This window comes from Castanea sativa, chromosome 5, assembly GCF_040712315.1.
Source record: "Castanea sativa cultivar Marrone di Chiusa Pesio chromosome 5, ASM4071231v1".
Lineage (NCBI taxonomy): Eukaryota > Viridiplantae > Streptophyta > Magnoliopsida > Fagales > Fagaceae > Castanea > Castanea sativa.
This window is the reverse complement of record NC_134017.1, coordinates 70,805,930-70,821,992: the sequence shown is the minus strand read 5'-3', so window position 1 is coordinate 70,821,992 and position 16,063 is coordinate 70,805,930. Positions and strand designations below refer to the sequence as shown.

Genomic DNA, 16,063 nt, shown 5'->3' with positions numbered 1-16,063 from the left:
ACATGGAGGCCTTAGGCAATTGCCTAACTTGCCTAAGGAAAGGGTCGGCCCTGGTTAAGCAAGCTTAATAAGAGATAGAGAGACACAAGCTTAAGCGATATGGGGATTTTGAAGTCGACCATTTTTGTGCACATCGCTTAGCTTCACTAGTCCTTTAGATATAAATGAGAGAGAGAGCAAGATTTTTTTTTTTTTTCCTTTTAAACAAAAGAAAAAGATGAGTATATGTCACGTCTCTTGAATCACTAAGATTTCATATAAGATGTCCTGAGAGCAATTATTTAAAAAGTATTTTTTTAAAAAAATTAATGGGAAACAAAAATATGATTAATTTTTTTATATAAATTTTTGTGTTTTTCACAAATTTTTATCAAATTTATTTTAAATTATTATCAAATTTATGTAAAAAAATTGTTGTAAGAAAAATGGGAGTTAATTGTATAGTGAGGTTGCATCAGATCGTGAAGGTTTTGACTATTCTGAGAGAACGTGTTGAGAAAAATTTAATAAAAAACATAAGAAAGAAAGAGAAAGATAACGACTGTTAACTTTTGGTGGTATTAAAAAGCCACTAGTTTTTTAAACTTGGATTTGAATCCGGTGCAATACCTGCACTGGGAGCAATTACACATCACTCATTCATATTAATTTTTACCGCTTTTAATTTTTAACTTTAACTTTTTAATTATTTTAATTTTTTTTTTTTTTTTATTTAATAGTTGAGATTGAAAGTTTATAAAAATAAACTTTCAATCTCAACCGTGTATTATTATTGGATCAGGTGCGATTCCTAATTATTGCACCTGATCTGAATCGTTGAAACTTTTGGACCACCGTAGCAGTTGATTAGCTTGATTTGAATATTACGTGTTCTAGAATTTGGAGATATTTAACATTTTCTTGCATATTTGATCTCTGATATTTATTTCATTTCACTACATTTATTTGATGTTATTTTATTTGCGAAACAGAATGGTACTGCAGGTTCCTAGAGCCTCGTTGGTTTTTAACTGATTCAAAATGAAATAGTTTTGGAAACTATTGACTTTAATTGCAACATTCTTAAATAATTGAAGCCCATCCCATTTATTCATCTTCATAGCAAAACTATACTATACACCAAATATACAGCGGATTTGGATAGAGGTTCGAACTGAACTACTGGGCACTCTAAACATATTGAATTTCTATTCCATAAGCAAATGTCATATGCAACCATAACTCAATTTTTTAAGACTTCATCACTTGGTAAACAGATACTTAAGTTGGAAATATAACTATCGAGGGTCTAATTCAGTAATGGATGCTTCGTTAACAGACCATGGCATTGACTTGCTTGCAGATTGATCTGATGACTCCAGGACCTTTATCGGGATGTTTGTGTCTGTTTTGGCAAAAAATGCTGGCTGTTGAGGTGCTTGCAGCGAAACTGAGCCGCTTGTAAGTGTGAGAACTATCGTTGCCATGGTGGGTCTGTCAGCTGGATCTTCTTGAACGCATAATAAACCAATATGGATGCATCTCATGACTTCATCTCTAGAAAAGGAATCTCCCAAAGTTGGATCCAACAATTCCAAAGGCCTACCATCCCTCCAATGTATCCAAACCTGCATCAATTTATCATGTTGTGTTCAGAATGCCACACTTCTCTTCTAAGCAACTTGGAGAAGATAATATAGACATTTAATGGGAAAATATCTACAACATCAATTTCACACTTACATAACTCAAGAGGTCCTCAGCAACTTCTGATTCATAGAAATTACTATTCTTCTTGCCAGTGATAATCTCTAGAACCAAGACACCAAAGCTATACACATCCGACTTCACAGAGAATTCTCCATGCATTGCATACTCTGGAGACATATAACCACTGCAAGCCATCACCAAGAACATAACAAAGTTAATAAGAAGTCAATAACCTTATTCTCACGAGTCTAATTATTTAAGTTGAGTTCATAGCTGACTCCTGACTGGTTTCAGAAATGTAATGCAAAAAATGTCAGAACTTACTATGTCCCCACAATTCTACTTGTGTTTCCTTGAGTTTGATCAACTCCAAATATCCTTGCCATGCCAAAATCTGATATTTTTGGGTTCATATCTGCATCCAACAATACATTGCTAGCTTTGAGATCGCGATGTATAATTCGAAGTCGAGAATCTTCATGTAGATATTGGATTCCTCGAGCAATCCCGCCTATTATCTTGTAACGTCTTGACCAATCCAGTAGTCCCTGTTTTTCTGGGTCTACAAGTTCATCAAAAATTACTTCATGTTAGGAACAAAAGCTTAAACAAATGATTCTTGATTACTACTTTGTTATCATAATGACATAAGACTATTAAACATATGTTCAAATGGACAGACCATATAGAATATAGTCAAGACTCTTGTTGGGCACAAATTCATAAACAAGTATCTTTTCTTCTCCTTGCAAGCAAAAACCCAATAGCCTTGCTAAATTTCTGTGTTGAAGCTGGGCTACCACTACAACCTCATTCTTAAATTGTTCTGCACCCTGTCCTGAGCTTTTTGATAACCTCTTCACAGCTATTTCTTGTCCATTAGGAAGTGTTCCCTGAGAATATAATTTAACCAATCCTTAGAATAGTTTACTTTGTATAATTTGAAAATTTCCAACATCAAAATCTTGCGAACTTTAAATTACTCACATTTTTATGTGTTTAATTTGTTATGCTTAACTAGTACTGCCCTGTAATATAGCATGGTAATAAAAATAAAATAAGTGAAGTATTCTAATTGTATACCTTGTAAACCTGACCAAATCCACCTTCACCAAGCTTGTTATCTTCTGAGAATTTGTTTGTGGCACTTTCAATTGTAACAAAATCAAATTGCAAGGATTCTACAGTTGTAATATCATTGGCATCTACAAATGTAAAGAATATACGTGAGATATTACACTCCAAAGAGCATTGTATTTAGACATGAGGACATAAAAGACTGCATATATCCAATTTACTTATTCATTACCATTTTCTCCGTCTACAGCTTTGTACTTCTTTCCTCTCCTAATAAGGAAACAGCAGCCCACAATGAATAGAACCACAGAAGCAGAAATTGGAGCAACGATGGCAACTATTTTTGATGTTGACAATTTGGTTTTGTCTGCATAAACAACATCGTATGATTACACTTGGTACAGCTCAAATTCATTGTTGATTACCATATTTTTCAGACATGCTCAACACTACAATGATCAGAGATGATAAGCACTTTCTTGAAAATGATTAAGTTTCACTGTATAATTGATAGTCATAGTGATCAGTTTTTATTATTATTATTTAATTTTAATTCTACTTTCTCCAGTTAAATGTACATAAGAAATAAATTGCCACAATAATGATTGAGTGACTAGATTCACAATTTCTTATCAGCTTAAATTTCTAACACGTGGTAGTTTATCACAATATGAGAGCAGGTAGGAGTATATATTCCTATTCCCTCCCTCCTCTTCAAGTACCATGTGGACACACATTTTGTTTTTATTTTAAAGGTAATCAAGTTGTGCACTACGGAACAGAGAAAATGGTCCAAAAGACCATCAACCACTAAGAATCACATAAACACATAAAAGGAATATAACCGCAGGTAAAGAAAACAACCCATACTCATGAACTAAACATGTTAGTATCTAACATTGTCAATTTTTATTTTTTAATTTAGGGTAGTTAGAAGTTTGTCTAAATACAGAGAATTTGAAATCATGAAACATTATGTAATTCAATTTATCGTATCCAGTCAACTTTCACTTCATTTTTTCCTCGTTTGTCTGTTGTTGAATTTGGGTACAACTGATCTGCTATATAGAATACACATATTGGCGGGGTCCAGACCCTATAATAGTATAATGGACTCTATAATCTAATGTCGAAATACAGAAACACTTGCTTATTTTAAAGATATTAATTTGTTGTTTATGTTATCAGTACCAGTCATGATTGCAACCACTCATGGGCACGACCATACATTTTACCTGATTATTCCATATTTCTTAAAGATAAAGAGAGTGATTCACACCAAAACTAAACCGATAGAGAATACTTATTATTATAGACTATTGTACTACGAATAAGATAAAGCTCTTCCAAAAAGCAAGCTGTGAAATGTTGACATAAGTTAACACCACCTAATAGCATTAACTAATACTAATCAAGAATGAAAAAGAGTTCAAATGGGATTAATGGGTGAACCACTTTACCTTTTGGTCCACTCACGGAACTTGGACTTGGAGGCGGTGGAGATTGAACCCCAGGTGAAGGTGTAGGCGCAGTGGCTACCATACGGTAAAAAGGGTACAATTCGTACCTAACACTGCAACTGGGAAAAACAACTCTACCCCCTTGTTTTCCACTACAACACCATGGAAGAAGCTTTATAGCATCCAAAAGACATCTACTACAATTGGCGCCGGACAGGTCCGGTGTACACTGTACAAGGTTGTACAGTGTTTGAAAAGCAGATATGTTCACTTGACTGGTCCCAAACTTTTTAGCACCTGTTGGAACACCTGACGATGTTTTATTTGCTAACACAATCATCGAAGAGTTCAGTAATTGATTAAACTTGGCCTGATCAGTAACATTCTGAGTGTTTAACAAACCGAACATTGGTTCTTCATCCACTTGTGAAAAGAAAGACCGATTTGAGTAACGCAAAATGCACTCATCGTACCATGTGATTGCAACCTTTTCTTTTAAACACTTGTTGGTCATTTCTTTCACTGCTGCGACCACGCAGTCTCGGCAGACTTGAGAGGTTACATCACCGCGACAATTGAAGAGACCATAAACAGGGTTGGAGGTGTTTTGGCCAATCGTGGCGTTGTAGAAATCGAGGTTTTGGGTGGTGTTGGAGGAGATTGAAGAGAGGAGAGACTTGATATTGGTTTGGTAGAGGCTATTGGAGCTGAAGGTGGAGTTTTCACAGACGGTGTTGAGTTGAACTGGGTCAGCAGCATGAGAGGTTAGGCTGAGGAAGCTGAGTATGGAAAGGAACAAGATGGGAAGAGAGAAGGGATTGAAGGAAGTCATTTTGTTGAATTAATCTCTTCCCCTCAGCAATTTTGCGGAGATTTTTTATTGTATTAGTACATGTCTTGGTGAGTATGAATGGGATTAGGTCTGACCAATGAAGATGTATAGTTTGCCTATGGATGAGGGCGACTACGCAAGTCAACGCGTCAACCAAGTCTGCCAAAAACACCTTTAATGCTTTGTCCTTGTTACAGATGAGATGATTGTGGGGTTGAAAACAGCAGTGTGACCAAAACAGACGTCGATACAGTAATTTTCTTTTACTTCATATTTTAATTTTATCTTTAAATTTTTAATTATGTCAATTTAGTCTCTAATTTTTAAAAATCATGTCAAATTAGTCATTGCCGTTATGTCTTAGGTGAAAATATCTACCGTGTCTAATAGTATAATTAAAAAATAGTTTTTCTATCACATCAAATGCCAACAATATAGCCACATCATACTTAAAAAAATAAGACCCCCACGTATTAAATTAAAAAAAAAAAAAAAAAAAACTTCTTCTCATGTGAATTATATTAGGGGAAAATTAAATCTCTAAGTCTCACTCTCACCCTCACTCTCACACCATTAACCCCTAATTCAGTTTCTTTATTTTTTCATTTTCACCAACATAATCTCCATTATATAATTTATTATTATCATATCAAAGCGACGATCAAGGCAGTTAAAAACTAAAATCATAACGATTCTAAATTGAAGAATAGCATCACTATTGATGGTGAGTGGTGAGAATGAATTTGAGAAGGGCACCATATGGATGAGGGCGACTACGCAAGTCAACACGTCAACCAAGTCTGCCAAAAACACCTTTAATGTTGTGTCCTTGTTACAGATGAGATGATTGTGGGGTTGAAAACAGCAGTGTGACCAAAACAGACGTCGACACAGTAATTTTCTTTTACTTCATATTTTAATTTCATCTGTAAATTTTTAATTATGTCAATTTAGTCTCTAATTTTTAAAAATCATGTCAAATTAGTCATTACCGTTATGTCTTAGATGAAAATATCTACCGTGTCTAATAGTATAATTAAAAAATAGTTTTTCTATCACATCAAGTGCCAACAATACAGCCACGTCATACTTAAAAAAAAAGACCCCCACGTATTAAAATTTAAAAAAAAAAAAAAAACTTCTTCTCATGTGAATTATATTAGGGGAAAATTAAATCCCTAAGTCTCACTCTCACTCTCACACCATTAACCCCTAATTCAGTTTCTTTATTTTTTCATTTTCACCAACATAATCTCCATTATATAATTTATTATTATCATATCAAAGCGACGATCAAGGCAATTAAAAACCAAAATCATAACGATTCTAAATTGAAGAATAGCATCACTATTGATGGTGAGTGGTGAGAATGAATTTGAGAAGGGCACCATATTGTTGTAAAGAGAAGTGATATGCACAACAATCCCAATCAAAGCCAAGTCTATCACCATACAATGTCGTGTGAAGATTATTTAAGTGTTGAATTGTTATATATATATATATTTTTTTTTTTTTTGATAATCTGTCATTTCATTAGATTAACATGAACAACAGGAGGTACAAAAATCTTGCCTACGAGCTTTCAAGATAGGGGGAGGCAAGTTACAGTCATTACACAAGAAACCTACTTTAAGAGCAATAGCATATTTAGCAGCTGAATGGCTACTGAGTTTAGAGCTCTCTTAACCTAGCAAAACTCACAATTATCAAAAGATTCACTCATGTCAGCAGCATCTCGAATGATGGAGGAGATGGACCAATCAGATGGTTCTTCTGCTTTGGACAAGGTATCAAAACATGTTTTTGAATCTCCCTCCACAATGATGTTGCACCAATTTTCAGCAATATCCAAGCTTGGAGCCCACAAAATTGCAGCTGCTTCAGCTTGAGTAGGAGTGCATAAACTATGAATTTTAGTCCATACCTTTAACACCTCTCTAAACTCATTTCTTGCTACCACAGTTAAGGAGGTGAAAGCCTATGAGACAGCAATATCCACATTTAGTTTTATATAGTTTTTAAGGGGGAATCCATGAAGTCAATTCCTCTCTCCTATCATTGTCCTGCTCATGGTCCAAAGCAATAAGATATTCATTTACTCTGTTTTCTGTATTGCATATAGTAGAAATGATGTTCACCTCACTGTCATTGTGCCAAACCTAATTCCTGAGATGCCATATAGCCTCCATAGTGATTGGCATTTGAAGTGTACTCAAATCATCCAAGTTCAAGACCACTTTGAGGATGTCCTCGTTTGATGCAATATTCATTTTATCAGTTCTTATGTCCCAACTACAGCCAAACCAAATGACCCTTGCTATTTGGCAATAAAAGAATAGATGAGTTGCTGTTTCAGGATCTCTGCCACAAAACACACGGTTTGGATCAGATGTCTCTATTTTTAATGCCAAGTTGTTTTTGGTTGGTAAGACATTGGCCCCAATTCTCCATAGTAACATTTTAATTCTATCATGAGCTTTGATCTTCCATATTTTTTGCCATTGCACTATGGAACTTCCACAAAAGGGTCTTGGTTAGCCTTATATGCAGATTTCACTAAAAATGCCCCTTTGCTATCCGGAACCCAGATTAGCTTATCAGATCTGCCCCTTAAAGGAATATGTATTTTTTGAATGGCTTCAACTGACTCAGGATTAAATAGCTCATTTAGTAGAGGTAGGTTCTAGTAATGATCCTCAGTAGATATCAAGTTAGACACCGTCAAAGGGTTTAGTTGAATTGAATCATCCTTTGGATTTGGTTTAAACCCAACTGGCCAAGGAATCCAAGGGTACACCCATACATTAATGGAAGCACCATTTCCAACCAGGTAACAAGCTCCCTTAGCAATAAGGGATTTGGTTTTCTCAATTGCTTTCCAAATTGGGGAAGCATTTTTGGAAGGTTCACTTTAAATCCAATTCTCTCTAACCTTGTATTTTCTTCTTAATAAGTTCATACATAAGCTGTCCCTTTTTGAGGCAATCATCCAAGCAAGTTTAGCCAATAGAGCTTTATTAAAATCCTTGCTCTTTCTGAATCCCATCCCTCCAGTTCCTTTAGGTAGACATAGTTTTTCCCAAGCCAACCAAGCTAAATACCTTCCATTTGGGTTTTTTTGGATTCCACCAAAATTTTCTAGTCAAGCATCTAATTTATCACACACCTTTGTAGGGATGTTGAAAGTAGACATTGTGTATGTAGGTAAAGCTTGAGCCACGGTTTTAATTAAAGTGGATCTTCCCGCCCATGATAAAGTCTTACTTCTCCACCCTTTCAATTTGGCCTCCAACCTCTCTTGTAAGAACTTAAAGTCCTTTTGTTGGAGCCTTGGTAAGGAATAAAGGAGCCCCCAAGTACACAGAGTCTGTTTTAAGACTTTTCATCTGTAGAATATGTTTTATGCCCCTGCGAGTCTGTTGGTGGGTGAGTTTGGAGAATATAATCCCTGATTTTGCTTTGTTGAGCAGCTGTCTAGACCACCTACAATATTTTTCCAAGCAGTCATTGATGGCATTAACTTCCCTCCTACATGCTTTTGAGAATAGAACAATATCATCCGCATACATTACATGTGTGATGGGAGTGTTGCCAATACTAGCCTTAATGCCACTAATATTCTTCTCCATAAATTCCTTCTCTAAGATTCTTGAAAGAACTTCTTGGCATAATATGAATAGGTAAGGGGATAGTGGGTCCCCCTACCTTAACCCTCTTTTAGGTCTAAATTGTCTTGTCCTTCCCCCAATTATTAGTAACTCAAAGGACACTATTGATACACATTTAAGGATCCATTTCACAAATTTTTCGTCAAACCCAAAGTTCTTGAGTACTACTTGGAGGAAGTTCCAATTCACTCTATCATAAGCCTTTTGAAGATCAATTTCGACAACCATTAACCCAGATTTTATTTTTCTTCTCTTAAAACTATGCAGCATTTCTTGAACTATAATTTGGTTTTCAGTAAACCACCTTCTCGGAATAAATGCAGCTTATGTGGGGAAGATAAGCTTATGCAAAATTTTCCTCAATACACTAATAGTTTAGTAATGATTTTATACACAACGTTACATAAACTTATAGGCCTATAATGATTAAATGATGTAAGGCTTTGTGATTTAGGAATAAGAATAATAAAAGAGTTATTTACCTCAGCTGGCATTCTCCCTGCTTGAAAAAATGATGTGACGGCTCTTGTAACAAAGTCTCCCACAACTGTCCAATATTTTTTGTAGAATAGAACTGAAAAGCCATTTGTTCCTGGGGCTTTTAGAGTTTGCATCTGGAACAGCTCCTTCTTGATCTTGGACTGGGTTGGTACTCTACATAACTCGGTATTTTCTTCTTTAGTGATGCATAGAGAGATTAGATTGTCCAAATTTTCTTGGAAGTCCACTTCCTCTTCATTAAATAAGGTCTTGAAATTTCCCACAAAGTGCTTTTGGATTTCCCTTTTGTTTGATCCATTCCCCAGAGTTCTTTACTGCATCTATTGAGTTTCTTCTTCTCCTTATGATGATAGATAGATGGAAAAATTTTGAGTTCTTGTCCCCTTCCTTGAGCCAAACTTCTTTGGATTTTTGTTTCCAAAGTATTTCATTTCTCAGGAGCCACTCATTCAGTTCAACTTAGACATGAGCTTCCTTTCTACAGTTCTCCTCTGTGCAATCCGCTTTTTGTATCTCTTGGATTTTGGTTAGCAATACGTTTATTCTCCTTTGGCAGTGACCAAACACTTCTTTGTTCCATTTCTTTAAAGCCATTTGGGTGTTTAGTTGTTTCGTGCATAGTTTTGAGAAATCTGAGCCCTCCACCTCTTCTTTCCAAGCTTCATCAATAACTCCGTAGCACTTATATCCCTTGTCCAAGCAGCCTCAAATCTAAATGGCCTAGGAACATAATGATCAGCCGGCTGTGTGTCCAAAAGGATAGGACAATGATCACAATTAATGGCACCCAAATGATGAATGGTTGCCTTTAGAAAAACTAATCTCCAGGACATGCTAGATATACCCCTGTCCAGCCTTTCCCTAAAAACATTCTTTCCCCATCTTTTTTTACTCCAGGTGAATCTACTTCCAGAGAACCCCAAATCAATAGCTCCCAATTCGAAAAGAATGTCCTTCAAAAAATTTGGGGACATTGAGCTCCCAGCTCTTCCTCTATCCTTTTCTTCACTATCCAAAGCAATGTTGAAGTCTCCGAAGCAAATCCAAGGCTCTTAAAATGCCTCCAATAAAGCACAAATACAATATCAAATAGCACACTTTCAATCAATGAATGTCACAACCAGATCCAATAATAGCAATAACTAATCAGTTTAGTTACAACAAGGCAACAATAACAAACTAACAATCATTAGTCATTACTCAACAATTCATGTCACTAATATTAACAAGGAATTCATTATATTATTCTCAATATAAATATAAAATAAAAGCTAATTATATATATATATATATATATATATATAAACTTAAAGCAGTTGTTACTAAGTACTAAAAATTTAAAATCAAAATGTTGAATAAAGTGAGTGATTAGTGATTACCTCTTGGTGAAGGATTGAAAGCAAGAACTCTCTCAACAATCTTTGTCTCCCTCAAAAATTAAAATACTAAAGGAAAAAAAAAAGGTTAGTAGTACTTAGTAGACTGTGACACACCAAGTCACTAATTAGCTAGCTCATGCAGTGCAACTATGCAAGTAAGTTACTTAATGAATTAAGTGGGACTAAAGTAACAATGTAACACTCCAAAGTCCAAACAAGTGCAAAAAAACAAGTGGGACTAAAGTAACTTACTTAAAGCAATTGTTTCTTCTCTTTCTTTTTCTTTTTTTCTTTGTTTTTATTTTATTTTTTATTTACAACCCTACTTGTGGCCCTAAGATGGCATCTTGGGGAGGGTATACTTGTTTGACCCTAAGACATATTAGAATATAGCATTTTTTATTTTAAGTATTAGACTATAATATATATATATATATATATATATATATATATCATTTTCATATCATATGATACATCAAATCTCTTCTTAAATAACTCAAGTCAAAGAAATTAAAACAAGAAGGGTAACAAATAATAGGAGCCCACCTGACCGTCATAGAGGTGAGAAAGGAGAGGGGCTTAGTGGCTTACTGTTGGTTTGCTGTGAATGGTGAGCAAACGCCTACTGCAGAGGCTAGCCAGGACGAGTAGCAACAGCGAGAGCTCAAAGGCTAGTCGTTACTGCGTCAGGTGAGAGGCGAGAGTGAGAGAGGGAGTTAAGGACTTATGAGAGAGAATAGAATGAATTTATAATATGGTAGAAATTTGAAAAACTAGCATAAAACGGCATTGTTTTATTTTTGTTTTTGTTTTTTTTAATAACACCCAATACGACGACTTTTTATTAAAAAGAAATAAAAATGAATACTTGTAAAACGATGCCATATCCAAACTCTTAAAACCATATACAAGTATCGGTTCGGTTCGGCATGTCTTGGTTTCGGATTTCTTGCTCCGGTGACTACACCGCACTGGCATCGGAACTCCCTTCGCACTCTGATCGTCGGCATCAACTTCGTCGGTCAGTTGTAGTGGCGGTGCGAGGAGATTGGCGCCGGTCGGTTGGATTGATGCCGATGATTTTTTGCACACCCCCTAAATAAAAGAACTTTTGACCCAATTGTTTTTTTTTTAAATCCTTTAGTATATGTTAAAAAATGTCTTATATTAATCATTAGAAAATTAGAGGTATATAGAGAAATGTAATATTATATACCTTCAAGTAAGAACACGCCCATGATACATGTTTCATTTATCGTGATTTTTTAAAATTATACTAAATGGTTAGTAAGAATTAAGATATCAAAAACCTACTAACTTGTGTATAGAATAATTGTACTTATAAGTTGCAATTATTATTCTTTTTTCTACTTTAATAATAAAATGAGCATTTAAAAAAATATTGTTAAAAGTAGGCTTCACCACAAAAAAGAAAAAAAGAAAAAGAAAAAAGGTGATGTATTAAAAAATAGTGTGATTTTTTAGAACTATTTGATTCTGTAGATGCATATATTTAATATAAGATAAATTATGGACTATTGATTAGATTAAAAAAAGAAGCTTACAAATGATTATTTTAAGTTGTATTAAAATTTGCATTTTTTTTTTATTTGTATTTTGTCAGCATTGAAGAAATACTAGTTTGATTTGATTTTTTTTTTAATATTTAGTTATAAAATTTATCAGTTTTTTAATTCTAAAAATCTTTTGGTTCATGTTTTGCCTCCACAAACATCACATCTTGAACTTCTATAAACATCATATCTTGACTTAGACAAAGAAAAAGGACAAGCCTCCAGAAAGATTAGGACCCAAAAAAAAATTTAAGCGAATAAAGTGAGGGGACAAGAAAAATTGTAGGAGGTTAAACCTGAGATCAGCTAGTAGTTGCATAACATATAGATCTTAGCAAAGGAAAAAATAAAATAAAAGAAAGGAACTGGATAATAATAAGTTACAACAAGAAGCTTCTACTAGCATATTATAAACACCCTTTAATTAGTCTAATAAAATCAAATTTGTTGAGGCTAGAAGCACTTGATTAATTATTTTGTCCAAATTCACGAAAGATGACCCAGTAGGGCCAGTTGCCTCCTCTGTCAATTTCTGCCACTCAATAGCTTTCTTCTCGCCATCAGCTCTCTAACAAGAAAGTGGAGACAGCATATAGGATGGAAAGGAAAAAGTCTCTGATGGTTGCGGACTGAATTGGAAAAGTGAGGGAAGCGTGCGACTGCCAACTTTTCACCAGTTTTTGGAAGTATAGAAAGGCCAACCGTGAATAATGGTTTATTGAATAGAAAGTTTAGGACACCCAAATTCTGAAATTCACAATATGATTAGGTGTTACCCTGTGATTGGTTCACTTTTTTTTATTTTCTTTTTTTTTTTAATTAAGTTCTTGTATGAGTCTCTGTATAAGTGTACAAATCTTATCACAAAATGACATTCAAGTAAGCTGTGAAATTGGGTGTAAATTTGTATATGTTCATAGCTTTTTGTTTTTTGAAACAATCTTCTAAAGACATCCTGGAATTCTTTATCCACATTCTGATTTTTTTTTTTGGAAAAAAAATAATTTTCCTTTTTTTTAATAATTAAATTGTTATTATAAGTGAGGAAGAGGTATAACTTTAATTCTCTTAATAGAAAAAAAAAAAATCAGGTAATGTTACTTGTAAGTGCACAATTTGTACCCGGATCCAAAAACGAGTGATGGGTTCAGGCCCAAAGAGCCTTATACAATGAAATTTGTAAAGTATGGGTTTGAAACCCAGGTTTGGGATATTGGAAGTTGATCAACAAGCTAGAATGCCGCAATTTATGCAAGTGATAGATGAATATGACAAGAAATCCCTCCTCGGACGTAAGCCGTGGAAAATTTGTATAATCTTTCTTTCTCTAAGCAAAAAATTACAATTTTTAGTTTTCATTTCAGAAGCCGCCCCTTTCTTCTTTCCTCTCTCATCTTCTTATATCATTCTTCTTCTTCCCTGTTTCATCTACGTGTAATACAAATCTTCCTCTCAGATACTTGTCACATCCACTATCTTCTCAAAATCTTCAAATCATAGCTGGAAGGCTGAATTTTACTATTCAGATGTCATTTCTCTATTAATGCAGCCAGGGAGGTAGATGCAGGGCCTTTAATACGGTGGTAGCAGCTTTTTCCTCAGATATTTCTCACACGTTTCTACTTCAAAAGAGTGCTTGGATCACACATTTACTCAATAGATCTTCCAGAATTCTGCCTTTAAACCGTTTAGCAAGTCCCAGGGCCTTTGCTGGGCTTATCTGAGGAGATACTCCTCCTCGGACAACTCTTCGAATCACTATAGTGCGGACTGACTTGTGGACCTAGAGACCTTTATTGAACAGACTTGTACCAACTAACCAAGCTCAAAACCCAAACGTTTATTCAAGCACTTTTACCTCACATTACTGATTACAATACTCATGGTCCAATATATAGATTTCGTACATAATTTAAGTAACTCGACCAGCTCATGTGTTAGAAGCCTTAGAAATTATTGTACAAGTACTTTGTGTATTTGTATATATTGTGAGTTTGTGACTTGCCAATGTAATTATTGTTTCATTTTCTGTAAAAAATAAAATAGAATAAAGCACAAGAGTTTGAATTAAAATGATTTCGTTAGGATTCTACGTAAGTTTTTACATTTAGTTGACAACTTCCAAAGAAGATGTTAAGACTATTAGCATTTGTAGTTTGATCCTATTAAAGCATTTACATACCAAAATTCTATCGCATCTTATTTTATCATATTAAAAAGCTACTTCATCAATAATACCATACTATTTTACAATACTCTCAGCATCCCAACTTTTATTTTACTATACAACACATTAAAATAATATTTCTACACAATAAAATAATATATCTCAAAACCAAAATAAAAACAAAAACCCAAAACTTGGTGAGAGAGAGGAATTGATAAAATAAGTGAATAAAATATTAGTTTTTTTTTTTTTAGAATTGAATAAAATTTTAGTTTTTATTTATTTATTTATTTTTATAAGAATTAAGTTACAATGCAACTCTTAGCACTATTGCCGGATGTGTGGGGGAGTTTTAAGCTTTTATGCTAGATTTTTCCTGAATATGACACGTCTCATTCCCAACGTGAATACTCTTAGTCTTGCAAACTTTTTTTTTTTTTCTTTTTTTGAGGAGTCTTGCAAACTTTTCAAGTACAAAATTTTGAGTTATAAATTTATAACTCAAAATTTTGGACTAAAATAAAATCATTAATTAGCATTTAAACAACCACCACAATGGAGGCTTCTGTCTCAGACTTCTCTCAGCCTAAATCCGAAGCCAAAACACAGCTCTCAAATGGATTCTCACCTCTCTCACACCTATCTAAACCCATTCTATCTACCCGGTCTCAAACTCACACAAACATCCAACTACTCTCCAATCTATCACCTGAAAAGGCCCTAGACGGTTTGTGAACAAAGGATCCTAGGTGTGGAGACTAAGGCCGTCTCAGATCGACCAAACACTGAGGCAGTGGTGGCGCGTGGACTCAAAGAGTAGCACATGTACACGTGAACAGCACTAGATAGAGGGTAAGGTGTTGATTTTTGTATTGGTATGTGCCTAGTGTTCTCTCTGTGTGTGTGCTCAGTGTTGTGAGGCTTTGTAAACATGTAACAGTGTGTGTGTGTGAAGCAAACTTTCATAGAAACAAGAGACACAGAATGTATGTCTGTGTGTGTGACAAACGGATGCTATGAAAGGAAAGAATCAGAGAAAAGGAAGAGGGTTTCGAGTTTACCCAGTTGATGTGTTCTCTCTACTTTTCATCTTTGTAGATTTCGGGGTGTTTGGTGGATGTTTTTAAACAGCTCTTTGCGGTTTTTAAACAATATTTAACACTTTTTCACGCACTCTTTCGCACGCACCATTCCTCTCTTTGCCTAAACCGTGGCTCTCAGACCCCTTTTTTGTGGTCCTGTTCCCTGCTAAAATGAGGAATGTGTGGGAGTGTAGTACTGAGTCCTGCGTGCTGTCCAAGCATGAATTGTGTGTTGGCCAACAATGAGCTGGCAGCTGTGCTGGCAGATGTGTCCAAACTTGTTACTCGGGGAATAGTCTAGAACTAAGAGAGGTGTTACGGCCATAACATTTTTACAATATTTTTACAACAAATCATAGGTGGTTAGTTGTTATTGGTTCAAATTTGAACCTAACACAAAGATTACTTTTTTGCCCCAACAATAACAACCAGTAACATCCTACCACTTAGAATTTGTTGTAAAAATATTGTGGACATATCATTTCTCCTAGAATTAATGACAAGCCATTTCTCATCAATCCATTTCCATCCCTTTTTGACACTCATCAACAATCAACAGACCTTAAACACACTCAATAAAATGTCAGGACAGTTAGATAGATTAATCAAGAGGTAAATATCATGGGACCAAATT

The 16,063-nt window shown here is 34.8% G+C and overlaps 1 protein-coding gene across 1 annotated transcript; it reads right to left on the bottom strand.

Annotated features, from left to right (window-relative positions):
• Nucleotides 1-1,062: 1,062 nt before the first annotated feature.
• LOC142634320 (cysteine-rich receptor-like protein kinase 25) lies at nt 1,063-5,198 on the bottom strand. The gene is made up of 7 exons (XM_075808618.1): nt 4,227-5,198; nt 2,999-3,133; nt 2,773-2,894; nt 2,372-2,582; nt 2,014-2,251; nt 1,723-1,873; nt 1,063-1,607 (listed from the first exon to the last, which is right to left on the bottom strand). The coding sequence occupies exons 1-7, from the start codon at nt 5,056-5,058 to the stop codon at nt 1,278-1,280; spliced, it is 2,019 nt and encodes a 672-aa protein (XP_075664733.1). The 5' UTR covers nt 5,059-5,198; the 3' UTR covers nt 1,063-1,277.
• Nucleotides 5,199-16,063: the final 10,865 nt, after the last annotated feature.